Source organism: Alosa alosa, chromosome 21 (assembly GCF_017589495.1).
Source record: "Alosa alosa isolate M-15738 ecotype Scorff River chromosome 21, AALO_Geno_1.1, whole genome shotgun sequence".
Taxonomy (NCBI): Eukaryota; Metazoa; Chordata; class Actinopteri; order Clupeiformes; family Clupeidae; genus Alosa; species Alosa alosa.
In genome coordinates this window covers 7,170,314-7,197,433 of record NC_063209.1, presented here as the reverse complement: position 1 = coordinate 7,197,433, position 27,120 = coordinate 7,170,314, and the positions used below count along the sequence as shown (strand labels likewise).

The 27,120-nt window shown below is 41.5% G+C and overlaps 3 protein-coding genes and 2 long non-coding RNA genes across 6 annotated transcripts; 3 read left to right on the top strand and 2 right to left on the bottom strand.

Moving 5' to 3' along the window:
• The first annotated feature begins 210 nt into the window (after positions 1–210).
• LOC125286704 lies at positions 211–1,395 on the top strand. The gene is made up of 3 exons (XR_007192226.1): positions 211–239; positions 331–464; positions 549–1,395. It is a non-coding gene; the product is annotated as an uncharacterized LOC125286704 (long non-coding RNA).
• A 4,401-nt stretch (positions 1,396–5,796) lies between these two features.
• Positions 5,797–13,406, bottom strand: si:ch73-335m24.2 (protein eva-1 homolog C). Of its 2 annotated transcripts, XM_048230680.1 has the most exons (7): positions 13,204–13,406; positions 10,966–11,171; positions 10,456–10,579; positions 10,019–10,171; positions 9,518–9,673; positions 6,830–6,973; positions 5,797–6,504 (listed from the first exon to the last, which is right to left on the bottom strand). In XM_048230680.1, exons 1-7 carry the CDS (start codon positions 13,319–13,321, stop codon positions 6,128–6,130), a joined length of 1,278 nt encoding a protein of 425 aa, XP_048086637.1. In that variant the 5' UTR covers positions 13,322–13,406; the 3' UTR covers positions 5,797–6,127. The 2 variants fall into 2 exon arrangements, with proteins under 2 accessions (XP_048086637.1, XP_048086636.1); XM_048230679.1 differs by lacking the exon at positions 6,830–6,973 and having other exon boundaries at positions 9,530–9,673; positions 13,204–13,401.
• A 3,275-nt stretch (positions 13,407–16,681) lies between these two features.
• On the top strand, positions 16,682–21,431 carry clic2 (chloride intracellular channel 2). The gene is made up of 6 exons (XM_048230899.1): positions 16,682–16,992; positions 18,459–18,568; positions 19,347–19,472; positions 19,607–19,707; positions 19,934–20,115; positions 20,496–21,431. The coding sequence occupies exons 1-6, from the start codon at positions 16,939–16,941 to the stop codon at positions 20,655–20,657; spliced, it is 735 nt and encodes a 244-aa protein (XP_048086856.1). The 5' UTR covers positions 16,682–16,938; the 3' UTR covers positions 20,658–21,431.
• A 309-nt stretch (positions 21,432–21,740) lies between these two features.
• Positions 21,741–23,835, bottom strand: urp1 (urotensin-related peptide 1). Its single transcript, XM_048230900.1, has 5 exons — positions 23,562–23,835; positions 22,608–22,730; positions 22,478–22,518; positions 22,241–22,346; positions 21,741–21,943 (listed from the first exon to the last, which is right to left on the bottom strand). Exons 1-5 carry the CDS (start codon positions 23,662–23,664, stop codon positions 21,912–21,914), a joined length of 405 nt encoding a protein of 134 aa, XP_048086857.1. The 5' UTR covers positions 23,665–23,835; the 3' UTR covers positions 21,741–21,911.
• Positions 23,836–25,155: 1,320 nt separating this feature from the next.
• Positions 25,156–26,154, top strand: LOC125286134. Its single transcript, XR_007192128.1, has 3 exons — positions 25,156–25,212; positions 25,400–25,473; positions 26,097–26,154. It is a non-coding gene; the product is annotated as an uncharacterized LOC125286134 (long non-coding RNA).
• The last annotated feature ends 966 nt before the right edge of the window (positions 26,155–27,120 follow it).

The following is a 27,120-nucleotide window of genomic DNA, read 5'->3' as shown; positions in this document are numbered from 1 at the left end:
TGTTGTCCCAGAACAAAGTCACAGGCACTTCAGCACAGATGGATTCTGAGATGTAAGTTTCTCCTTTCTCCATTTGCAGATTAGCCAGGGCAGTATCATGCTCAAGGACCAGGGAATTGGATGAACAGTGGCCAAGACCATTCAACATTCCAATGAGTTGTGCTGAGCCAGACATATGTCTAACTGCCATGGCAAGTGCACATTGCTTTGGCATGAGCCATCGTGCTTTTGTTGCCAAGGTAATGATGTCCTGACAGGAAGACAATATTTTCCTGCTATCCTCAAAACTGACCCTAACATGCTCGTTTGCTGGTTCTGATGTAATTCCAGATGCCCATGCAATGAAATTGAACAGCTGGTGAGGCACTACCTCAAAGGCCCTCTCCAGGGTGAGGTCACTTGCAGTGGGAGGCCATGGAAGTTTTTCAGACGATTTGGCAGCGTTTTGGAGGATCTCTTTGAGGGTAAGTGCAGCATGATATAAAAAAGCGATAATCATCTGTGATCTCTGTGGTGGCATTGTCAGGCTCCTCTCTCTCCATCTCCAGGTTCATATCTCCATCACTATCCTCAGATGAGGATGAAGAGGACATGGCGATATCCTGGAGAATCTCCTCAGGAGATATATTGTCTACATAAACAAGGTATGTTTTGGAGGCTTTGTGGAATTTTAGAAAAGGATGGGACTTATGAAGCCTCTGTTTCAACAGGTGATCCTTATACGCTCCTATGTCTTCTCCCTCTGTTTCTTTCACAGTGTCTTTGAAAAGGGTATTGAGCCTTGCCAAGCGAAACACCTCTCGCCTTTTTATAAGCCTCTCCTCAATGACTGTCTCACAAAATGTTTTGTAGCCAATTTCATAGAGCCTGCTCTCTGTATTCTTTGTTTTTAAGTACAGGTACCTAGTGTAATCCCTGAAACAAGTGAAGTGGTAACGTGCTTCGCTGGCAACCAAGTCCCTGTCTCTAATATGAAGGAGGAGAGCCTCATCTTTTCTGCCTTCAGCGGCAAGAACCAGTTTCCCAGCATGCAGTGTTTCACACAACGAAAGTTTCTCCTTTAACCTTTTCTTGCTGTGTTTTTCCTGCTTGTATTTGTTACTTCTGCAGATAATGCACTGCACAGGTAGTAGGTGTGGTGCTCGTTGTGATGTAGAAATACCACTGGTGTGTGACCTTAGAGCCCGAGTTTTTGATGGACCTTCCTCACCATCCTCTAGCTCTGCCTCTACCTCTATCCCTACACATTAAACAGAAGACAACAGATTTAGGTTGTGTAGCCTACTCTCAACAATAGTGCATTAATTGACAGATACTAGCTGTTGGATCAAATTGTGTGGGCAGTGCTTATGGGAAACTAAAATAGTGTTCCTCTTCATTTTAACATAATCCACTGCAGAATAAGCATGCGTCCCTGTCATATTAACACAAAGGCTGCAGGCAGGTGTGAATGTAGGTACTGTATTTGTATTCCTCCCTATCATTCAAATTGAACACAAACTGGTTCCTTAAAATGTCCCCTAATAGACTTGCCACTAATTGTCATTTATTTTCTCATTTACAGGGCAAGTTGAATTCAACATTGAAGTTAACACTACATTCATTTTAATGTTTCATCTTTTGATACCAACCTTTTGTTGCATTTTCTTGCAATAAAGCTTCCTTCTCTCTCCTCTTTTGTGCTCTTTGTATCTTAGTTTTATTTGTGAAATGGCAGTAGCAATCTCTGTGGTAGCCACCGTTGTCTGGTATAGCAGTTGATTCCTGGCTGTTCAAATTAAACCTCTGCACTGCCTCTTCTGCAACAACACTCTCTCTACAGGCAAGGTCTTTCCAAAGAAACACTGACTGAATGAATTTGTCCCAACTTATAGCTGTAAATGGGCTTATTGGTCCATCAACGTCCACTACATGCATGCATCAGTTCATGGCTGCAGGTGATGCAGGTACCATGTGCCCGAAGAGGCTATTTCCTGGCTTTTTCATGACGTGATAGATGTATACAACTCGCATGAAATACAAATTCCAAGATGTATGAAAAACTTTTATTAGTGTTTGCAAAGAAACAGAACAACCATCATACATTATGCTGTAAACGTTACTTCTACACCCATACTGGATTTAAGTTGCATACTCGTTTCATTTTATATCAAGTTGAGTAAAGAGTTCAAAAGCCTAAAAATTATCCAAATAAAAAGGCCAAATATTTCACGTTTCACGTTGGACACAGGGGTTTGTTTACAGTTTTGGGCGGGTCAAGCCACACCGGCGTAATTCCAAGAACGCGATTGGATGACAAGGAACAAACGTCATGCATTTAGGACCCAAAATATAGCGGTCTTGTCTATTTTCCTGGAAAATAATGTGGAATAAAGTTATCGATAAAAAAAATATGTTCATTAGCTGTAAGTGGCAACAATTTTTATCTAACGTGAATATACACGTAGAATGTATCCATAAAATCTTGCCGCCTCCACTGTGAAAAAAAGTTCAGAAACACAAAATCGCCCCTCGGCCCACGGCCTAATTCTCCTATGTGGGCATAACACTTCAGCCATTTGGAACAGAAGAACACACCAGAATAGGCCTGTTTAGTAAGCAGGATTTGATGGCTGCATTGCAATTCAATGCGGAAGTAGCCTAATCCAAGTATTCAGAATACGTTACTCAGATTGAATACGTTACAAAATACATAATTGGGCATGTATTCTGTATTCTGTAACAGAATACTTTTTGAAAGTATCCTTCCCAACACTGCCTATATCTCATGAGTCCCATGCACTTTCCCACCAGTGGAGCTAGTTGGCTAGTTGATCAAACTTTTGCCAACTTAAAAAAAAAGCTTAACTCCAGTCGCAATTCAACCACTGTTTTCCAGCAACAGCACCCATCTTGTTTGTTTTCAAGTAGCAAGGAATTCACATGGAACCGTCGCAACTATGTCATCATTATGTTAAGCCCGCCCACCGACTCTACACACGATATGATTGGCCTGATTGAAGTTTGATTTTTCCAGCTCTCAAGCCAACAGAGAGTTGCTAGACTACCCTGGCTGCAAATTACATTTGCTGCTGCTAGGGTACGTCTAGATTTCTAGGCTACCCTCCTCCCATATTTAGGGTGAAAATTGGCAGTAGGACCACAAGGATGCAAAAACTCAACTTTCTCATCTTGTTTTATATCTACATCAATGGACTTTCCTAACCACCACTGCCAGCCAATCCCCTGTCTCAATACTGTTGATAATTATATCAACAGTAGTATGCCCAGGATCTTTCAATGGCTCCTCTTCCATTTCATCCACCAAATCTTACATTTCATCGACCAAATCCCCTGCTTCTCCCAACTCGTCTTCCATCTCCTCCATCAACATGGCCAATGGACGGCTCTTCCTGGCCCTTGCATCAGTCTGCTGCTCCTCTGAGCAGTCTCTCAAAGAGTAGCTGGGGGAAAGGATTGGCAATCCAATGGCTCACTGCAAGAGCATGATAGTTGTCTGTACCTAACACCAAACTGGCGAAGCCTATGAAGAAGCCGAGACTTCTTTAGAACCTTGCCTGATACACTGCAAAAAATGAAATCTAACCAAGTGCTATTAATCATAATAAGATAAAAAAAAATCTATTTGGTATTGTTTCTAGTATGAAAAGACTTACCTGGTAGCCTGGAAAAACCAGACCCTGATAATCTATAGATTAAGGGTCTGACAAAGAACAATGGCCCAACTCGAGGGGCGGCAACAAGCATGCATTTAAAAAATCTCACTGAACGCAATTGGATAACGCTAGACCATGTTTACTCTGAATGATTTCGGACTTTGACACAATCGGATAACACTACGATCAATATGTACTGTCCTCCAACGTTGCAGCGCTGTCTTCATCAGTTTAGCTGGTTCCCCGGAATGTTGGGGTAAAAGTAACGTGCGTCATTGCTCTTTGCCAGAGTGTCTTGCAGAGACAATTCCATTGTGCTCTTGCAAGAACTCTGGATTTCCAGGGTACTTACCTAGCGCTCTCTTGAAAGATCACTTATTTTAAGGAGTGTTATCAAGACAAATTTACTTAATGCACTGGCAGACAAATTGGCTTGCTTTTAGGACAAATTTGCCTAACGCACTGGAAGAAAATTTTCTTATTTTCAGGATGAGATGTCTTAAAATAAGTCAAACATTTCTTAAATTAAGTCAAATGATTTCATGAGAAAGCGCTAGGTAAGTCTCTTTATACTGAAAACAATACAAACTAGTTTTTTATCTTAAGATAATAAGATTATCTGATATAAGATGAATAATCTTGGTTAGATTTTATTAGATTTGCAGTGTAAATTGTCTGTGACCTGATTTTTTTTAGCGGCTCGTTTCTGTGCCACATGAGTTGTATAATTCCTTCTCAGCTCTTGTGGAAAAGAAGATATGCCTTTTTGCTCTGGGTCCTAATTCTCCTTCTTGTTTTACTTTTTTGTTTTGGACCCTGTCCTTCCATCTCTGTCTCTCCTTTTCTAACTGCTCTTTACTGTCTAACTGTCCCTACTGCTTTCTGGGTCACTGTTAATTCTTTCTCTCCCTTTTCTCTGGTACTGTTTCTTTGTTTTTGCTCCTACACTGACAATTTTTTTCTAGCCATGTCTGCCTAGAGTACAGATAAAAACTACTTATGTACGTATATGTAAAATACTTTTTATGAGTTATTATTATAAGTTATTTGGCATTTGGGTATATTAAGATGTTTTAAGTCAATAAACATGGATACTTAGATCATATTATCATGTTATGTAGTTGTTATACATTACTTAATGAGTATTTGGGTTGGGAGCACTTTTCCACTCCGTCAGCTTACATGTCAACACCGTCAGACAAAATATCTGACAGAGTTGACGTCTGACGGAGTTGACAAAACAACATGTTTTTTTTTTAACTTAATCATGTAGATGGTAGCCGTTTTGATTGTCCTCAGTTGCCAGCTGCCACTAAACTAAACCAAAATACCAACTTTTATTTCAAACTTCTTGATTGAATTCAGCTCTACTTTGAAGACAGTGTTGACACATTAAAGCTGTGACCACTGGGATTTCAACTTGTTTGCTGAATATTTTTTTTTTTTTAAACACTTACGAGACCATGTGTTGGACTGCTGCATCCATCAACAGAAAGACGTTAAAGGGGGTCCTCAGGGTTAAAGCTGACCAAAATATGCCTGATTTATTTCGAATTTGAAAAATATCTGACGGAGTTGACATGAATTGAGGACAGATTTTGAAAGGCTGTTGTTAATGTATAAAATAATGCAATGTTTACTTTAAGTATTTTGTGATATTTTATTAAGCCATCCATTTAACCTCATAATCATATTTGTGCATTTTGGGCATTTTAAAACACTTTATTTTTGCAGTTTGATACTGTAACCTCTGCGGAGGTCGAGTTCATTTGCATGGGCTTTCACAGTACAGTGCTGGTATTTCATGAAATTACTATGAAATAATATAAATATAGCCAAAACAAAGAGTCTAAACATACACAAGCCAACTTTTAAAGCCTTTTTATATGAAATAATGTATTGTTTTTTAAGGGAAATTGCAACACTTTGATGGGGAACATGTTTTGTCCCTTATCTCAAGAATCAGTGAACTACAAAAGTATGTACTGTAGCCTAATGTAAATTAACAGATTTGATGACGTTCCGGTCATTTTATATCTTTTAAGAGTCGTTTCTATTTTAAGCATTTTTCTTTGGTCACTCAGACACATAGGCCTACACAGTGGTTCCCTCAAAGAATGATCTGAGAAAGCCAATGTTAAAAAATATTTTTTATTAACTTGAATAAACTGTACCATAAAGAAAATTCATAAAGACAGAATGATAATACGGTTAATTATATGCCTACTTACACTTTATAGGCTAGGCTATTTAAACCTACTGGGATTTTCACATTCCTATCATTTTACAGTTTGAACAATTAATATTGCAACTCTCAAATCATTATGGATGTAGTTATCCTAGGCAGTTTTAGTGTGTGGGTGTCACTGAATATATTCACATGACCTAACCCCACAACACCCATTCCTTTACATATCCACACCCACTTTCCTCTAATGTTACAGTAACAAGAAATTCATGGGGCAGTTTTGTTATGTAGAGGAGGATTTTATGTTGTGTATGGCATAAGGACTAGAGTCCCGGTGAGGCCACATATCCCCATTGGTGAGCTCCTTCCCTCTCTCATCACCCCTCTCCACCATCTCCACAGTCATGATCATGTCTGGGCCAAACATGTCCGCCATGCGGTACGACTGGGTGAGCCGACGGAAGGAGGCGTCGGAGATGTCGTCGTCCTCAAAGTTGCTGTTGCCTCGGCGACGCGTGGCTTTAATCTCGTCTCCCAGTTCAGTGAACAGCTCCTTGGCATCTCGCACGAGTGTGGATTTCAGACCAAACAAACATAGCAGGAACACCAAGCCAGCACAGATCCCTGAGACAAAATACAGGGCTACTGTCTCTGGAACACCTGTGGAGTGAAAGGTCCAGGGTGAAAAGGAGGACAGATGGGCCTATCTGAATTGGTGCCCTGGAATAAAGGTGAAGTGACATTAAAAATAACTAACAGGGATAAAATTGACCGACAATTTTAGAAAAGTCACAGTTTGAACAGCGGTGAGCTGACAATAACTCTGATAGCATTAAAAAATGATCAGATGCAGAGCACTTTGTTGTACTGTTTAAAATTGTGCAGAAGACACATAAGGGATTTAAGATTTAGATAATCTTAGAATACTTGCTAGATAGACTGGCTAGATAGGTTCTCATAGCCAAACAGCCACTGAACCACATACCCTGAATTTGGGAAAAGATTTCCAGAGAGTTGGTGAAAATGTTTTGTGGCCTGGACACGCCGGGGCCTGTGTACCAGCCGCCTGTGTACGAGAGGTTCATCTGTTGGCTTATTCCCTCTAATCCATGCATAGAGTCATATATAACTACAGTTGAAATTCATTAGCCCAATTGTCACCATAGATCAATCAGTAAATTGATACCAAACATGTACTTATATCAAATCATTATACTGTAGATGTAATTAACCGGGAGGATAGGGAGCTGTTTAATGGAAGTGATAGGTCCAGTGTTGGGCAAGTTACTTCAAAATCGTAATGTATTATGTATTACTTATTACTGTCATTTCAAAGTAATTTGTTACATTATAATATTACTGTCTCTGAATTGTAAGGCATTACACTTACACTACTATTGCATTACCATTCTACATAATGAACTTGAGCTTCCAATGGAGCTTAATGACTGAAGGCTTAACAACAGTAGAATGCAATAGGCGCAGTGCTCATGATGCAATACAAGGAACAATCATAGTCAGAATTTTGTTAAAAACCGAAAAGAAAAAAAAAAGTCTGGTAAATTGTGATAGAAATACTGTAACTTAAGCCTACTCATTAAAATCAATAGAGAGCCTACTATATTGTAAATCAAAGCTTAAAGGAACCGTATGTAAGATTGTGGCTAAAACTGGTACTACAATCACTTTCAAATTACTGTAGAGCGGTAGCCTAGAAATCTAGACGCACCCTAGCGGCAGCTGCCAGGGCTAGTCTAGCAACTCTCCGTTGGCTTGTGAGCTGGAAAAATTAAACTTCTATCAGGCCAATCAAATCGTTAGGCAGGCTTAACATAATGATTGATGGCAGAGTTGCAGCGGTTTGGCTTGAATTCCCTGCTACTTGAAAACAAAGATGGATCTTGCTGTTGGTGAACAGCTTGACACGAGTTAAGCTTTTTTTAAGTTGGCAAAAGTTAGAACTAGCCAACTAGCTCCGCTGGTGGGAAAACGCATGGGACTCGTTCTAGCACTGTCCTATTGCGTGCAGAGGGAATTTTAAAGACAACCGATTATCCCGCCCCTCGGACTGAGCACTGTGAACGGTGAGTGCCCAGACCCTACATTTTAATGTGGGTCTGGCTCGTCAGGCTAGTAGAGCAGTGTATCCCCTTGCCCTCCCCACTGACTGGCAGTGTTGGCAACCGGATGCCGAAACACTACTGACTTTGTGATTAGTAAATAGGTGGAGGGTGGCGCATTAGGCCAAAACACAAAATGACAACATCATCAGTTGAGGGCTGCAACTTCACTTTTTAAATGACAATATCCTGGCCAGACTACTGTTGTCAGTGATATAAGTATTTGAAATGAACATGATTTCTTAATGTCTAGTGATATATCAGGGCAATTTTAGGATTAATTGAAATACATTTTTTACATACGGTTCCTTTAATAAAGACATGTCAAGATGGTGGCCTGCTGGCCATTTCGGTGCCTTAAGTGAGTGGCTTTGAGTGAGTGACATTTAAATGATAACTCAAACACCTAAAGTAAAATAAAAAGGCCTATTATTTACAGACCATTAATTTCTAAAGAAATGCTTTTTTACTTATAAATGGTGCACTGTCACTTTAAGAGCAGTGATCTTTACGTTGTCATAATGCCCTTTTGCCAGCTCTTGTTTACAAGCCTTATTTGTTTGAGTTACATTGACAGCACAATATTAACAATAATATGCACAATGTTAAGTTGTTTTAAGCAGCCTTCATTGCTTTGGAAATGGAAGTATGCAATTATGTTGCTTCATATCAGGTATCAAACTTGCATGTAACATCGTGTTAGTGCATTTTGACATTGTAAACGTTATTGATGAAGAGTGAAACGCAGTTTGCAGTAAAGCTACTATTCATTGGTTACATTTGGGTGCCCCCTCTGTCCTTTGGTGCCCAAAGCAAAGTGTGTGATGCGCGTGCGGTGGGAGCTGTGGCACTGCCAAGCTACACAATCTTTTTTTCTGCATTTCTATCCCTTTATTCTCTTTAATTCAAGTTCACAGCACAAAGCTGACATGCACAACAGCATAGTTTGTGTTTTATCAAGAATCAAAAAGATTAGCGTGGCACTACTTTAGATGTTTCATTAATTTACTTGTGCTATTTCGCGAGGCATAGAAAGATCTTTCGGTTTCGCACACAAAGTGCACTAACTATTATGTTCTTCATAGCCTTGTCTCTGACAAGCTGAAAATAATGAGCGTAGGCTTATGTCCATCCCGCAAATAGAGTGCGCCTGCGAGTCTGCTGCAGCCACAGGTATCTTCAACCAGTATCAGGAGATAACGTTCTACTATTTCTACTACGTTCTTACTATTTATTCTCGCGTGGTGTTTGCGAATATGTATCAAAACCAAACACCACTTAATTTCGGGTTAAATGCATTGTAACGCGCGTTACTGAAGTTTGTACAGAGTAAAATATTACCCATTTTTTGTAATGCCTTACATGACCACGTTACCGCAAACAGCAATACAGTAATTACATTACTTTTGTAACGCTACACCCAACACTGAATACAAAGTTCATACAGTGATGTCACCAGCTGAAATATCTTGTTCCCCTAGAGCCGCCATTTGAATTAAATGGGTAAATTTAAATTGTTCTGGTACAATGATGAAGTATTCAGTCTGATTCACTTCCTCTCTCACCACATGTGTAGGACACTCGCAGATGCTTCCTGGTTCCAGGGAAACAGGGGTCACCAAAATTCTGAATGTCTGCCAGGACCGAGCAGTTGGCTTTGCCATGACAACGACGAGATACTCTCCTCAGGGCAGTGGATGAGAAACACTCTGGAATACAATCATACGTACATTTGCACTGGCCCAATGACTGTGAGTCTGATCTGTAGCTTTTGCTATTTATATTGTATCTGCAGACAAACAAAAACTTATTTTTGCACAGTTAACTACTCATAAACATTTGTAATGGGTGGAGTGTTATTGAATAAGTGCAGTATCGTATCACTCCACAAGATGGCAGTATTGCTATTTAGCAGCAGACCCATGTCGGCCTTGACGTCGTTTTCCTGTGGGCAGTTAACTACTCATAAACATTTGTAATGGGTGGAGTGTTATTGAATAAGTGCAGTATAGTATCACTCCACAAGATGGCAGTATTGCTATTTAGCAGCAGACCCATGTCGGCCTTGACGTCGTTTTCCTGTGGGCAGTCGTGGTTCCAGTGCAGCTGGTGGCCAAACGTAGCAGAGTAGATGGCAAGGACTGTGTCGTTCTTACACGCCAGGCGCAACCTCTCGTTCTCACATACCATTTTAGTCCTGTGATGCTCTTTCAAGCAAGGACACAAAAAAACATTTTAGCATTCCCATGGATACAAAGCCCAAAGCTGCTGTTTACTGAGCGACTCAGAACTTATTCCAGACATAATGATCTATTTGTTTGGATACCACATTTTAACCACAATGTCATGCTGGCGTAAAGCCAATCATTATGGGAAAAAAACTTACGCTGGGTGCGCTTGTCACAGCAACCCATGATGACGAATAACTGCATATTATGTAATGGTCATAGAGTGATGAAGAGACATCTTAGTTTGTTGTGTCCCAACTAACCTGGGCGGCACTTGTATGACACAAGCATGTACTTGCTGGTCTCAGGGCAGGGGTCTTGTCCAAACACTTGGCTGATGACTGGTATATGACAACTCCTTTGCTCCTGGCACTCTGACGTCACTTTCTTCAAACACACAAGAGAGGGAGGGTTAGATTGGCATTAGATAGGATTTAGATGGCCAGTCTGTGTACAGATTTGGTAAAGTGATGTATTCATTCAGGTCATTACTCATGACTTTCATTACGCACATAGATTGACATAGATTAATTTAATCCTTGTGACAACTAATATAGATTTGAAACTAATACTCATATGACAGCATTTTTTAGCATGACTTTACTCATGGACATTAGTGTGAAGTTAGATTTAGACTATTAGACAGTAAGTAGACATTTGTTGTTGTTATTAGAGTAGTTAATCAGACCTCATGATAAATAACATTTGTGGTGTCTGATACAGGTTTATCTACTGTTTTCTAAAAGGCATGTTGATACCAAAGGGAAAAGTACCTGAACGGCCACAGGGGACATGCACTCAGTGTTCTCCTCCAGCGTGACGTTTGGGTTTGTGGTTGGACACAAGTACTGGCTCGGCACACGGCGTCCGTAGAAAGCAGAGAGGATGGCAATGGTGGTTTTGGAGGGACATCTGATTTCGAGAGTGTCTCCATCGCACGCATGTGCAGTGTGGTTCCTGAGAATTTTGTGCAGGTAGACTGAGGGAACATTAAAGAACATGTTCATGTTAAAAAATATAACCAAACATGTCCAAAACTTGACCTATAGTGGAAAACATAGGCTGACCAGCTAAAAACAGGTTCAGCATGTTTTGGATGTTGTAGTCAAGGATATTAAGCATTGCTATCTATCACCTATGTAATACTATGCAATCAACATGAATTGCTGACATCAGACCTTTGCTCAAACAAATATACCTCCATATCTAATCTTTTAGGTGGAGCTCAACAATTGCAAAGCCACTTCCCAAGTACTACTTTGTCTGTCATGACAAAACAATTAATATACTGTACATCAAACTGCGAGTTATTATGGATATTTTAATCAGTTAATATGAAGATGACAAACCAAGAGGCAAGACAAGATAAAACAGTGCTATAAATGCTAAAACAGAGTGGTTAGCATTTCAGCACAAAAACAACCTTGTGTTATTATTACCAGGTCAGCTATTCTATATGAAACACCAATCTTATTGCTGGGACTGACTTCCTCAGTGCAAAATAACAAACAGCTGGCGAGCTTACACCTGGACCTTCCTGTTTCCTGCTCTGTTAGACCCTGTGGCAGAACTCAAAGCGCAGCAGTGGATTCAAACCTGAGGCTCTCTTTTCTCTGCCCTGTAGTGATTGTCTGTATAGTAAACAGTAAGTGTATGTGATATGTGTGAGGCCATGTTTAAAGGCCTGGTTGCTGGCTCCAGGCCCCCGTCTCTGTCAGAGCTGGCCTGCTTTCCATCCCAGCCTGGCACATGCTGCGAGACTCCAGGGAGGCAGTACCAGGCACAGTCACACAATGTGCTATTCTTAGCTGAAGACTCCCTCTCTCTCTGTTGAAGTATATTGTTTGGGTCAACTGCGGGGTATCAGGGTCAGAGCCACCACTGCGTTTGAGATTAGTGTGTCACTAAATGAGAAATGCCACCCCTGGGTATTCCAAATGTGTGCAGTTCCCATTTAGTGCAGCATTGTTTAAAAAAGCCACTCCCTGGCTTGTCTCAGATTACCGGTTAAAATATTAATTTGACATTAACAGTGATGCAAGAGAGAACCTTCTATTACCTGGCAGTTCACTGATATGCATGTGGTAACAAACATTTATTAAAAACTTTATTTTGATAACAAATCTCTCAAGAAAAAAACATTAAACCAAACAACATCATCTGCACATCATTCATGCAGAATCACTGAAATTAAGATTATTCAGTTACTATTTATATAGGTTTTAATGTTGAAATAAAGGTGACAAAAGTATAAGTATAAATACTTTTTTGATCCCGAGAGGGAAATTTGGTCTCTGCATTTAACCCAATCAGTGAATTAGTGAAACACAAACAGCACACAGTGTACACACAGTGAGGTGAAGCACACACTAATCCCGGCGCAGTGAGCTGCCTGCTACAACGGCGGCGCTCGGGGAGCAGTGAGGGGTTAGGTGCCTTGCTCAAGGGCACTTCAGCCGTGCCTACTGGTCGGGGCTCAAACCAGCAACCCTCCGGTTACAAGTCCAGTGGGCCACGGCTGCCACAAAAGACTCCAAACAACCAGGAACTGAGACTTTATGCCATCCTTATCCAGGCCATTTTCATGAATGAGTCCAACCCCAATCTGTGGTTGTATTGCCTTGCCTTGGAGAGGTTTGGGTTAACTCAGCTGACTGTTCCCCTTCCTAAACTGCGTTGGAAACAATGAGGAGTGGGCAGAGTGATAACACACGCACACACACACACACACAGCTCCTTTAACCCTGACACACGTCTTTCAGCGTGACACTGTGCAGCTGTTTGGTACAGGATGTGCAAGCGATAAATTGCAGAAAAGCCCTCACACGCTCATGCCTCTTTCATGCAAAAACACACACATGCATACAGTAGACTCCTATCACTCTTTTTACATTTGATGACTCTCATTATAATGAAGCCCATCTGGCTGACGCGTACATTTCAGCCCTCATATTTTTGTCCCTCCAACACTCAAAAAAACAAAACAAAGGCAGGTCAAGCGGTTAACTCACCGGTGAAATCCGGTGCGGCCTGAGCCGTGTGTGTGAGCGCGCCCAGGGCCAGGAGGACACAGGAGGCCAGGACGCGTGGTGACCTGCTGAAGCCCCACGGAGGACGCGTGGTGCCCATCTTGCAGAAGGATGCCAGAGAGGTGCCTGCTCTGCCAAGGGGGTTGTTTACTGCGCATGGTCCTCTGGCCGTGAAGGGTGGTGAGGAGAGGAGGGAGGTGGTGTATGTGGGGCTGTGTGGGTGAGGGGGTGTCAATACTGCTATTGTGTGGATGCTCCTCTTCTCTTGTTGTCACGGTAATAGAGGCAGATGGGACAGACAGCTGTGTCATCTATCTTGATGACACTGAGCTAGGCCTTACTGGTAGCATTTTGGCTACTCTGCTACCACAACATAAAATGGAGGACTAAGATGTGAGCACAGCTGGAGCTGACTCTTAAACGCATCCGTGCCGGATCAAGGCCAGACCCGTCCCAAAATGATCTAGGATGAGAGGCTATGCTAACACTGATGTTTGGCTGCAGCTACACTGTAGAAAGGGAGCCATGTCGAGTGTTTCTGTGAGCACATTTGGACCGTGATGCCAGTATCAATAGTGACCCTTCCTGCTCGATTCCCGGACAGGGTCCTGTGGACAGGGCAGATAAAGAGGAGACTTCCAGGGTGAGCTCCAACCGCCCTGGCCTTTTGAGGCTGCCCCATCTCCACCAGATAAACGCTTCCTTCCTCGATGGGATGGAAAAGGTGGAGGGTCAGTGGCAAGGTGCAGATTTCCAGCATGTCTGTTTTTCCAAAGAAACACTTTGTATTTCTCCCCCTCTCTGTATTTCACACAGCAAGCACGTTTGAAAACAGTGCTTTTGCTTAATCTTATCTTCATTAGTTTCTACCAAATATATTTGCAGTCAATAGTTTTTGACACAGAGTTGTGTTGCTGTAGCAACCAAACAGTGAAAGGATAAACAATCCTGGGCTTGGTGTGTCATAGCCCATGTCTCGGTGAGGTCAATACCCCCCCCCCCACCCCCTCTCCAACCCCACCCCCTGACCACTGCACACTTATGATGTGTGAGATCCCATCTAATCTGCCTTTCCCCGTTTGGCCGGCGCAGGTACAATACATTCATCCGGTCCGTTTGATGACTAAAAGAGATGATTGTGAAATTCTGAATGGCCCTCCACCACCCTCTTTATTGCCCTCTGAGTGTGAGGAGGCAGACACTCCTCCGCTGGGCAGTGCTGTGACAGAAAGGAATGTGCACATTACTAGGGCTGGGATACCCAAGCTGTCTACTCAGCCACTTCTTGGTCAGATAAGCAAAGACATTTTCCCTCGTCTCACCCCTAACATGTTTGCTTTACTCTGGTGTGGCTATTATCTCGTCCAGGAGCGGTGTTTGTGCCCCACACTGACCCACCGCTGGAATGCCACTCTTCCCATGCTAGCTCATGTTATCACATGGCCCAGTGACATGACTCAGACCGCCACCATTTAAGAGCTGATTAGAAAGTGTCCAGTCTGACGTGAGGGGAGAGTGAGAGGTGGCCCACTGTGCTGTGGTGGTTGTGGTCACTGGCTCCACACTTTGACTGCCTATCTGCCAGCCGGACTGCCTGCCTGACTCAGAGTCCCAGGAGGCTTTGAGAGGGTGGGGGCGGCTGCCCTGCCGGGCTTCCTGTGCACGCCGGAGTGTTGTGTGCCTAATTTCCAGGATTTGTCCGGGTTTCCATTTCAAGCTTTTGTTCTCTTGCCTCCCCCACCGCCCCCCCAGCCCCCCTCACCGGCCCCGTCCTCGTTCCTCCTCCTCCAGTTGGGGAAACTCCCAGTCCGTCTCACAAGGACACATGAGATCTGACAGCACTGATGTTTCTATTCCCCACAGACTCCTCTCTCCTCCGTCTCTCAGGACTTCACTTTCTTCTCCAACAGAGCTCCCCTTTATCTGATCTTTGTTCATTCGCCTTTTGAACAAACTAATGCTGTGCTACCCTCCTCCCAAAGATGGTTTCCCATAAAAGCCATAATTTCTCAGAAATTGTGGGGGGAAACTCCAACACCCGCCAGCTCTGGTGTGTGTATGTGATGCAAATCTTTGAAAGCAAGGGAAAAAGAAAGACGTTTAAAAAGGAGAAATGAAACTGCTCTGTGAGACCCATTAAAGCTATCAGAATGACTAATGTTGTAATTTTGTTTCTGCATTCTCGGGTGAACCGTCTTGATGTTTGTGTGTTGTGAAATTTCTGAAGCAAGTCCAAGTGTTTCACAAGTTTACAGTCTGGCCGCCTCAACCATTCATTATGTCAATTGCCCATGTCAAGGTCAAGGTTCTCAACAAGAACCTCATGCAGAGCACACCCTCCCTGTTCAAACCAAACAAGGTCACAGGCATCCTAATGCACACTGACATTCCACAATGAGAAACTCCTTCAGTCAATGAAGGACTGGGCAGGTCTTAGAAACATGACTGATTAAGCATCAAGAAAGGCCATGTCCTCACTTATTCAGTACTATATATGGGACCAGAAGGACCTTTTCAATTACGTATGATTGCACAAACACACACATAGATACACACAAACACTGACACACACATAGATACACACACACACAAACACACACACACACACACACACAAAAACACACACACACACACACACACACACTCAAACACTCCTCCCATCCTACTCCCACTCCCCCCATCGTACATCTCTGCTCAAAGGGATCTCCAATCCAAGCTGGAATCCGGGAGTTCCCACCTCCAGCATGACTAATCACTGACTCCACTCACTAAAATGCACAAGCAGTGAAATTATGCGTTTCCACCTATTTTATACAGTATATGGTTTCCACAGAAATAGAGTGGACAAAAAAAAGAAAAAAAAGTTACCAAAAAAAAATCAATCTTGTGGAGTTGCTGTGCAGTACAATGTGACGTTCTTCTATTTTAATATTTGGAAATAGTGAGGAGGAAAAATACTCCCCTTATTTTCAACAGCAAAAAAAAAAAAAAAAAAAAACGGATGGAATTAATGACTAAACTCAAAGGAGTCCTTTATGGAAAGCTACATGTGTAGGCCTACCTTGTCCTCTAAAATCGTAAAGGGAAGGGCGTGTGTTTCTAACATGTGCCCCCCCCCTTCCTCATACCCCCCACCCCCCCAAATTGAATGAAGGCAGGAAAGGAGGTACATTGTGACGGAGCATAGTGAAAGCTTTGTGAGTGTAGCCCAGTGGCAGTTTCACAGAGGAGTTCGATCCGCAAACAAGGGGCTCCGTGGCTATTAACACGTCCCCTTTTTCCTGTGCCCCTCGTGCGTATCAATGCGGGGTATGTGTCACCACAGTGTTTTCGTCATGTTTCAGGAGGTAAAAATTGCTGCTATTTTGAGCTCTGATTCTGGCAGGGTGTTTATATGAGAGCACACACCCCACGCCCATCCTCGGGGGCCCCTCCCTCTCCTCCTCAGACTTTTTAAAAAGTGTGCTCAGGGAGTGATAGTCATACAGGAGCCAAGCAGACTCGCGTCAACCCTCTCAAAAAACAAAGCTTTTCTTTTTCACTGTCCTCAGACGCTCTGACGTTTTGCGCATTAGCGGACAGACACATATTTATACGGCTCGGGAAGGAGTTGGCAGTTTATTGGTGCTTTGTACTTGTGCTCTCTGACACTGCTGTGCTTGCTCAGAGGACTGGACTTACACTACTGACGACTAATCATCATCCCCTGAGGACAACATGGCACAGAGGCAAAACTCCAACAAAGACCCCAGCATCGAACTCTTCATTAAGGTCTGTTTCTGATTTCCTTTTTTTTTCAAGTATTTCAGTGGAAGTTCAGTGGAAGAAGAGCATCCGCACACAGTCTCTTAGGATATCTAACTTCAACAACTTTGTGACATGACTCTCAGCTACTTTTTGATCTTTTGATTTTCATTTGTATGGACCACAAGATTTGTCTGTCAGATTGTTTTCAAGTCCGGAGGAGGGAAAACATAAGAAGACTATGGATTAAAAATATTTCCTTTTCCGTTTTTTTTTGGCATGATAATAATGTTAAGTATGGTGACTGCATCCTTTTAAGGCTTTAAGGCTTTAAAACTTAACTTAACTTAAAAAGGGCCTTTTTGAGGTTGTGATATTTGGTCCACATTTGGTGCACAACCAATCAGAGCTGGTTGTGACAGAGGGCAGAGATCATTGTGGGCATCGTGTGTGAATCTTAAGTTTATGCCCATGTCATGGGTGTCGGTGCCATGGTTACGTAAACCCAGCGTGTCGTGCTAGGGAGCTGCTGATGAGCATGTGTAACTGTTCTCGATGACGTCGACCTTTATCAATAAACATACAGCAGGCAGCAACATGCATCTTATCTTCACACACACGCACACACACACACACACACACACACACACACACACGCACACACACACACACACACACTCACACACACTCTCTCACACACACTGAAGCTTTATAGCGACAGAACAGGGACACCCCTCGCCCAAAGCCTGTGACGGACACACCCACAGCAACTCACACAAACACTCACGCACGCTTTAGACCTCATCAGCCTTAGCGCTGGCTCTCAAACGGAGACATCAAAACCAGATCTGAAAAAAAATTACTGTTTTGATGTCTCCATTTGAGGCCAGCGCTGAGGCTGATGAGGTCTCAAGTCTCAAAGGTATTTTCTTTCCCCTCTGTGTCCTGTGTGCACCCCTTTCCGTCCCTTTGTGTGGCAACGGAGCAAGAGTTCTGTACTGGCCCCATTCGCTACATTTGAAGCGTCTGCAGTTGTTTGTTTGTGTCGTTGGCAGTGGCGCTCTTATCAAAGCAGTCCGTCACGTGGGGCAGGTGTGTGGTCAGAGGAGTGACAGCACTGCTAATATCCGCTATCTCTCCCGCTAGGACAATGCATGCTCTTCCTCTCCTTAAAATAACCCAACCACCTTCCCCCCACACAGCATGATGTGTGTGTGTGTGTGTGTGTGTGTGTGTGTGTGTGTGTGTGTGTGTGTGTGTGTGTGTATGTGTGTGTGTGTCAGCTACCAAAATCTTATATTACCCAAGATCATATGATTAGCAAACATTAAAAAGATAAAAATCATGTGCTCTCGAATATGGGTGCGAGTGTCTTTTGCTGTGTCAATGTGCATCTTGTGAATTCACATAATGTCTTAAACTATGTATGTGTCCTTTAAGGCATGCTGTGTCTGGGTGTGTGGTTGCTAACCGTAGGTTGTGTGTGCTTGCAGGCGGGCCACGATGGAGAGAATGTGGGCAACTGCCCCTTCTGTCAAAGACTCTTCATGGTGCTTTGGCTGAAAGGAGTCAAGTTTACCGTGACCACCGTCGACATGAAGAAGTAAGCAAGCCCTGTTCCCAAAAAACACTTTGAAATCCCAAATGTTCCTTTGTTTGAGAAACAAGTCCAATCTTTATTGACGCAGGAGACCAACTTGGAATGGAAATTATTTTATCTACGATTTTTGTCCTCATTTTTTATGGATTTGTTTCGCCCAAACTTAACCTCTCTTGCTTAACTGGGAGGGGCGCACCCAAAAGCTCGCCACAAAATCGACAAACAGTCCCATGGCACTCTAAGCAAACAGTTGAATAATCAAGTCATTCTTTTAAGAGAAGAATTGGTTTTGGTCATTACTTACAGGGCAAATAAATTCAGGACGCTTTGAACAAAGGCCAAAAAAATTAAGCGTTCAGATAAACACTGGGCGGCATCCACCCTTTTCACATATCTAGCCTCTCCCACAGGCTTGTGATTACTTAATGAGTAAGTGTGCTTTTAGAGTCATCAATCAGGCCTTCAGGCCACTTGTGTGCAAAAAATAAGCACACAGAGTTCAGTGCCCGCTGGCCAAGGAAAGAGCTGTCGTGTCTAAGGTCCACTCCCTGGTAGTCTATCAACACATTTAATCCATTTCTCTCTCTCATACACACACACACACACACACACACACTAAAAAAAACACACACAAACACACATACACACACACTCAAAAAACACACACACACACACACACACACACACACACACACACACACACACACAAACAAACACACTAAAAAAAACACACACAAAAACACACACTAACTCTCACTCTTGCCTTTTGTGTGGTCTTCAGGAAGCCAGAGGAGCTGAAGGCATTAGCCCCTGGGACCAACCCCCCTTTCCTGCTCTACAACGGCACACTGAAAACAGACTTCATCAAGATCGAAGAGTTTCTGGAGCAGACCCTTGCCCCTCCAACGTGAGTAGAAGCAATTGTTGAGCTCGAATGTACTTTCGGTAGAGCTGCATAGGGGAAGGTTGACCATAGTCATGATTTATAGATTTATAGATTAATAGATTTATTTTTTTTTCGGCTTCTCTTTTGCACCTCAGGTACCCACATCTCAGTCCCCTCAACAAGGAGTCCTTTGATGTTGGAGCAGACATCTTTGCCAAGTTCTCTGCTTATATAAAAAACAGTCCCACTAACGCCTGTAAGTAAAGTTTAAGGGTTATTTGTTGTTATGCTGTCACATATAGAGTATGAAGGCTATTCATGTGTGGTTTGCCTTTGCACGTCAACTGTTAAATACCTCAGATAAGGCTTAGGATACAAAACAGCATGACCACAGAATATTTTTTTCCTTAAAATTGTTTAAATATTTGACAAAAAAGCCATGATAAATCTCATACATTAAGCAAATGTTTATCCTATTGCAGTTCAGGAGAAGAACCTGCTGCGTGAGTTTAAACGTCTGGATGACTTCCTCAACAATCCCCTGCCTGAAGAGATTGACCACAACTCCAGGGAAAACATCATCGTCTCCAAGAGGAAGTACCTGGACGGCAACCGCCTGACATTGGCCGACTGCAACCTGCTGCCCAAACTACACATCATCAAGGTGAGACACTATTCCAGGTCTCCATAAAAGTCTGTAGAGTTGACTAAGTGTCAGAAAGGTGAAAATGGGTGGAATTAAATTCCATTAAAGAACTTGGAATATCTTAATACAAGGAATATTTTACAATAAATTAATACAATAAATATTTCCCTCACGGGATCAAAAGAGTATATATATATATATATATATATATATATATATATATATATATATATATATATATATATATATATATATATATATATATATATATATATATATATATATTGATTTGGAACCTAAAGTGAATGTTTTTAAATGGCTTTCTGTAAGTTTGGGTCAGTGTTTCAAATGTTTCCATCTGAGCAGTAAAACATAGTTTTCTTTTTATTATTTTAAAGGTGGCAGCTAAGAAGTACTGTGGCTTTGAGATCCCAACCCAGTTCACAGGCGTCTGGCGCTACCTGAGGAACGCCTATGAGAGAGAGGAGTTCACGCAGACTTGCCCTGCTGACATTGAGATCGAGAAGGCCTATCTGAGTGTGTCCACCAAAAGGCAGTAAACCCTCACCAGTCTTCCCCCGATTCACACACTGTTACTAAAGAGAGCTTTGCCATTGGCTTTGCCACAAGTGTACATATGTTTTTATGCTACATTTATATAAGGGTGCCCATGTGAAAGTCTTATAGGTTTAAAAAGAGAATAGTGGTCTGGAAAATTTGTCAAAAAAAACAAAATATTCCTAGACAAAATTTCAGAACCTTCAGCTTTCAATAGAATGTTTTCTGCACTGCATTAAGGGAAAAAAAATAATCCGCAGGTATTTCAGCAAATGTGGAATGGCTGCAACTGACTGTTCGTGTGTAGTATATATCAGCAAAGAATATAGACAAATGCAAATGATACTCAATACTGCAAACCCCAAAGAATGGCCAAGTGTGCAATTGACTGTATATCCACTTTAGAATTTTGTTAATATTGTAAATAAGTGTTAATACTTTTGTATGAGACTAAATGTGCTTGCATGTTTATTTTATTTAATCTTGTCAACTGTGTGATTGAAATGCATTGAATGGGATGACTTTTAGAATTACAAGGTTGTGATAGGTATAGCAGTACATTATTTCCGCATCAACACAGTTCACAGTGTTTTATTCAACGAATAAGACAAGCGTTCAAACCATACTTAGGACGGAATGTTAACTACCAAAAATAACAGGGTTTGCACATAAATGGTTGTACTGTGATACTGTTGAAATCATCTGATATAGTATGACCTAGATTGAAATATTTCAGCTTTAAATGTAAAAAAAAATAAAAGATTCTAAAGATATGATCTTTGTGTCTGTGGGAGTGACAGAAACACAGAAAACGCCCTACTGCGGATACTTAAAACACTTTTATGAGACATGCTCAAACTGTTAGCTACCTCATAAACTGTAATTATACGTCTGTTAAAGAGTTGTTATCTGTATGATATCTAAATGCTATATCAAACGTCATTCACCTACAGTGAAAAATAAGGACACTCATCATGATGACATGGCCGTTTTGTTCAACACAGGGCTCTTCTCACACACACAGCACATCTTTTCACCCATATAACAAGAGGATTCTTTTTTATTGCACCGATGCTAGATTGCTCTCAAGTTCATTAAAAATATATCCTTTATTTATGACAGCTTTTGAACACTATAAAACAGTCATTGTGTTAAGGACGTCTGATAGTTATTTGATGGCTACGGCAAGTGATGAGCATATGATGGATGATTTTATACAGACGAGCTCAGAGGTTTCCCTCTCCACTGAACTCCCATCAGTTTGTGACGCAGTACTTCCAGAAACAAGCTGCATGTGAGACAGGAGGAGAGGGAAGGGGGGGGGGGCAGTAGAAGAAAGGGAAATATATGAAATTGTGTTACAAAATACTCAACACAGTATCTGAAGGATGAGACCTCACACTGTTTATTCTCATGTCTCCTAGCACCAAGACACAGTACTTCAATTGTGCAATACATAAAAAATACCATGGTCAAAAATGTGAAAGGACTATGCTTATTGTAAGTGGTAACTAGTGAGAGTTGTATTTGCAATGCATTTTATATCAAAAGACATTTAAGAGGATTTGTGCAGGATCTGACTCACCTCTTTTATTATTTTTTGGCAAGCTCTGGTCAGACCGTGTGAATCCCTGGGAGCGAAGTTTGTTTGCTGCCGCAAGCTTCATCACCACTTCCTTTAGGCCATCCACCTGAAGTTACAACAAGACCGTTCCTAACTTTGAAATCGTATCACTGTGGCACCACTTCAACAGTTCATTGTTGTGCGTAAAGACCGATTATGAAGCTGGTCATGATAGAACTTTACGAAAGAGGATCTTACCATGTTGCTGATTTTCTCTTGTTCCAAAGATTGTTTCTCACCTGCAAAATGAGGACAAAATAGTGACAATGAAAAATGTTGATCATGACATTGGAATGGCCTCTTACACCTATCTAAACCACACGCTCACCTTTCCCCAGACTCTCTCTGCCCTGGTCCAGAAGTAGGGGGTAGATGCTTTTGACTCCTCTCGACTCGCCTGCATCTCTGCTCTGGCTCTCCTCCACCTCCTCCACCAGTTTCCCCAGCAGGTCTGAGAGGACGGGACACAATGGCATCAATAAAGCCGCCCACCTCTGCTTTCTTTAGAGCTCACTGGCTGCACCACCCTCTGCTTTCTTTAGAGCTCACTGGCTGCACCACCCGTGATAAAAAATGAGCAAACAATCTGCATGCAGGATAACACTGAAGCCATTAAAAGCGTTAAATGGCAGAGTAGCAGTCTCCTAAATAGACTGAACTCGCAGCAGGCTGTCGTGGGAGTGGGCTAAGACATAACACGTACAAGAGAACATTGATTAAGATTTAACAGTTAAAAGCTGCAAGCTGCCAAAGAGGCTCAACATAAGCCAAGAAATCTAGCTGCGAGACCTAAAACACTGCCTGACAGTCCAGGTATTTGTTCTGTACAATTTTATCTTAATGCTAATTGAGTTGTGGGTGTGGGAATTTTCTAAGTTATCAAAGCCTCACATTGTACCCTGATCTCTGTTGAATGATTTCTCTCCATGAGCTATACACAGAGGTGTTAGGCAGCTGGCTATCCTCCCCACATACATTCAAGACATTCCTTTCATTATCCGGCATTAATGTTATCACCCCTTCAAGTATGAGACTCACAGTCTTACAGTTTAGACAATTTAAAGGAGCAGGAGACTTCTGATCCAACTTTTTCAGCTACACCACTACAGAAACCACATAACTACAGAAATGATTGAAATCCTAATCATGTCAATATTTTAACACTGTCTGTAGAATGTTTTAAATTTCATAAATCATGAAATATATATCTCTTAATACCTATACACACAAAAATACAGAATTATCAAGGTAAACGAGTATGAAAGAATCAGTAACAGCTTACCCTCTTGAGCTTCCAGTGGTGTATCTGAGTAAAGTGGAAAGGCGTTACTACTCCATGTGGAGCACATCACAGCCAGGAAGGACAACACCGCGACAGAGATCATGATGAGAGCACCTCAGGTTCCAAACTACCTTTCCGTCCGAAACAGGACTTGACTTTTATATCTGCCGAGGCCATCTGTCCCAATGCGATCAATACATTTCATGTCACCCCATCCCGGCATTAATGGTTTTGACACGATGAGTCCCCCGTCATGGACGCAATTCAGGTTGCACTGCCAATTCATGGGCTCCCTATCTCTGCTTGCACAGAGAGACACCTAACAAATGTTTACTCTTCAAAGCCAGTCAGTGGCTGGTCAGCTAAATTTTTCATGTCTGACACCATTTTTTCCCCCATCCATTGACTTTGGGTCTGCCGTCACACATAAAGACTCGTGGCTGTGTCGAAAAAGAACCGTCTCCTGGGCAGCACAGGGCTAATTGAGGTTTGGGGGACCAGGCCCTAAAACCAAAGCCTTTTGTCTTTGCCTGTTATCTCATGCATGATGCGTTTGATGTCCCCTTGGTTTGTGTGGTGATTTTTCTGTACATTACACCAGGCCTACTAGAGCAGACTAAGACCACACAAATCAGCCAACAGATCAGCAAACAAAACAAAATCATAGTATTATTTGTGGTTACTGAACGCAGAGATCACTATCAGAATCAGAATCAGCTTTATTGCAGGTTTGCATAAACAAACAAGGAATTTGACTCCGGAATTTGACTATCTAATAGATAAGTGATGACATTTAAAAAACAAATTGCTCAAATAGCACAAAATACACCAAGAACATGTGGTAAACACCCATGACCCTGTTTATAAGGGTTTTTTAGACTGGTGGGGAATGTTGTCAACTGTTCATCAAAGGTGAAGGATGCTTAATAAGAAGGAGAGGGTGCTTCACCAAACTCCAGAGTGTCGTGCCGTGATGGATCAGGCTGTCTGTGGGCGTCTGAGACTGCAGCTGAAAAGGGCGCATCACTCTGCAGTTTCTCATCTGTGCAGGCTGTGATAGAGCACGGAGAGAATCTGCAGAGGATGACGCACACAGGGGGAACATAGAGGGAATATCTCCTCCAAATCTGAAAGAATATTCTCTACTTCAGTGGTTTTCTTCTTACAGAATATACTCAATGCATATGAATGGTTAGAAAACTATGTGTTGCAATGCTATGTAATATGAGCAATAATGCATGTCTGGTTATGCCAGATCTGAGGCCATACTTTTTCAAAGTAACTGTCTGTCTGAATCTATTGGTGAGATAGTCAGACAACCAAAATTATGTTTTTTGATCCCTTTGATCCTCAACCCCACATGTTAAGAAGGTACATTTCCAAATCTAATTCTCACCAAAGCTAGATTTTAAGTGAAGGTGGTTATTTTTTGATACGGCCAATTTTTTATTGCTGATGTGATTCAGTTCAGTCGGCCTATCTGTCTGATAATGTGTTTACACCTGATAAAAATCAATCACCTTAAAATCAATTACCCCATTCAGACAGCACACCACACTCTAAAAAATGATTCAGATGTTAGTAGATAAAACTTAAAATGAAGAACATTTTCGACATAAAAAAATTAAGTTTGCTACTTGTACATGTATAGGTGAGTTGACAACTTATTTTAAGGAGTTTGTAATACTGAAAAAGAAAGAAAGCTGTCTCAACTTATTCATATATGGATTTTCAACACACAGTCTTGCTTTCACCTAACAATAGAAAGTATTAAGTTACTGAAACTTGTAAATCTCGTGACCAAACTTATAAAGCTGATAACACAACTAAACGTTCAGAACCTTCCAGACCACGCCTGAGAAGTAACAGAAATTATGGCACAGGATCCTGTAGCCTGCATCGAACATCACAGGTACGTGCAAAGTAGTCTAGCCTACTATTTTTGTGTTTGTTCAAACAACGGCACACAGTGCATCAAAATCTTTGTCACGTGACACTCAAATGAAATTAACGCTACAGCTTGCCCTTTTGCTAATTTGAATATTTGAAAAGATGGATTTTAGCTATCTACAGACAGTAGCTATCGTGTCTTCAAGCTAGCTGCTGCTTGCACGATAATTAAACCATTTGAAAAGATGACTTTGGTAGCTGGCGCCTTCAAAGTTACCTGCAGCCTGCCCTTTGATCATTTGGAGTTAGTAAAGGTAAATTTAGCTGTCTGGTGTCTTCAAATTTCACCGTGGCAGCTGTATTCCGACTTAACATTTTAGCATTGCTAGTTCTAACACTGCACGTTTGAGGATCATATTTGGTCGCCCTAGTTAAGCCTAACATTGTCACTATTTATGAAGGTTTGTGGGCCATTTGACATTCTTAGCTTAACCTGAACATAGGCCTAATAGGTAGGCCAACATTTATTTATTTTTGAAGTTTGAGAAATATTATGTGTCAATCCCTGCAAACCATGTAGATTTTGTTCATTTTGTTGTTTGTCTTGAGGTAAATATTCTAACATTGTGCCTTTCTTTTATACAGATAAATGACGAATTCAGACGGATCTCTACATTCATTCATTGCACAACTGGACCAGTTGCCATTGCTTTAAAAATAAACAATGCTTTCAGAAAATTTAAATTGCTGTGTGCTTTTATTCTGACAGAAGTGAAGTAAGTTACTATAACTTAAAGATCCATGCAAATTGTTACCTTAATTTTTTTAAGTCATTTCAACTCAAGTTGTTTTTTGAGTAAATATTGTGAGACTTTTATAGTGAGAAGAACTCAATTAGTTTAGCACAATCAACCTGATTTGTCCTCTAAAAGCTTAATTAAGTTGAACCAACTTAATTATATTAATTTGATCATATAATATAATTCAGTTGTTCTAACTATATAAGTCTCACAATATTTACTCAAAAACGGCTTGAGTTGAAATTACTTAAAAAGATCCATGCAAATTGTTACCTCAATTTTTTTAAGTTGAGCCAGTGTATTATTTTTTAGAGTGCAGAAAACAATTAATCAGTTAGTGTCCAGATTCACCACATCCACAACTAGATACTGTCCTGCTTTAGTTTAAGAAAAACTATGCAGAGGGAATGTGTTGGTTCTAATTCTCTTATTGTATTGGTTATTTTTCGATACAGCCTTTTTAATTAATGGTGTGATTTATTTCACTATCTGTCTGTGTCTGTTCAGTATGTATGATGTTGTGTCTGCGGTTCTGTTCAGTGCCAGCATGGCTTTACTTAACTCCATGGCAACATAGGACTACAAGACTTCATGTTATGCTTTTCATAATGTTCTCCTCATTACTTAGGATATAACTTACATCTAATAGTTCTATAGGCTAGCCTTCTTCACATCTTTTCTCTACAATTACCATTAGACATTGATGTTGCAAACCACGTTTAGATAAAAGTGTGTCATCACATAACCTACTCACTTATTTGGAATGGTAAAAAGAAGCTGACAAGCCCCCTTTCAGCCTCTTTGGTACCGGACTGTAATCCAAACTAAAAGTAATCAACAGTTGTCAGGGGTACGCCAGTCTTTTGTCG

Coding starts and splice junctions, on each gene's coding strand:
- si:ch73-335m24.2 (XM_048230680.1), bottom strand. CDS start 13,321: ATGGGCACCACGCGTCCTCCGTGGGGCTTCAGCAGGTCACCACGCGTC. Junction 11,172..13,203: donor GGCCGCACCGGATTTCACCG/GTGAGTTAACCG, acceptor ATGTTCCCTCAG/TCTACCTGCACAAAATTCTC. Junction 9,674..10,018: donor CGACGTCAAGGCCGACATGG/GTCTGCTGCTAA, acceptor ATTGTATTCCAG/AGTGTTTCTCATCCACTGCC.
- clic2 (XM_048230899.1), top strand. CDS start 16,939: ATGGCACAGAGGCAAAACTCCAACAAAGACCCCAGCATCGAACTCTTC. Junction 18,569..19,346: donor ACCACCGTCGACATGAAGAA/GTAAGCAAGCCC, acceptor TGTGGTCTTCAG/GAAGCCAGAGGAGCTGAAGG. Junction 19,473..19,606: donor CAGACCCTTGCCCCTCCAAC/GTGAGTAGAAGC, acceptor TTTGCACCTCAG/GTACCCACATCTCAGTCCCC.
- urp1 (XM_048230900.1), bottom strand. CDS start 23,664: ATGATCTCTGTCGCGGTGTTGTCCTTCCTGGCTGTGATGTGCTCCACA. Junction 22,731..23,561: donor ACCACTGGAAGCTCAAGAGG/GTAAGCTGTTAC, acceptor CCGTCCTCTCAG/ACCTGCTGGGGAAACTGGTG. Junction 22,347..22,477: donor AAGAGAAAATCAGCAACATG/GTAAGATCCTCT, acceptor TTGTAACTTCAG/GTGGATGGCCTAAAGGAAGT.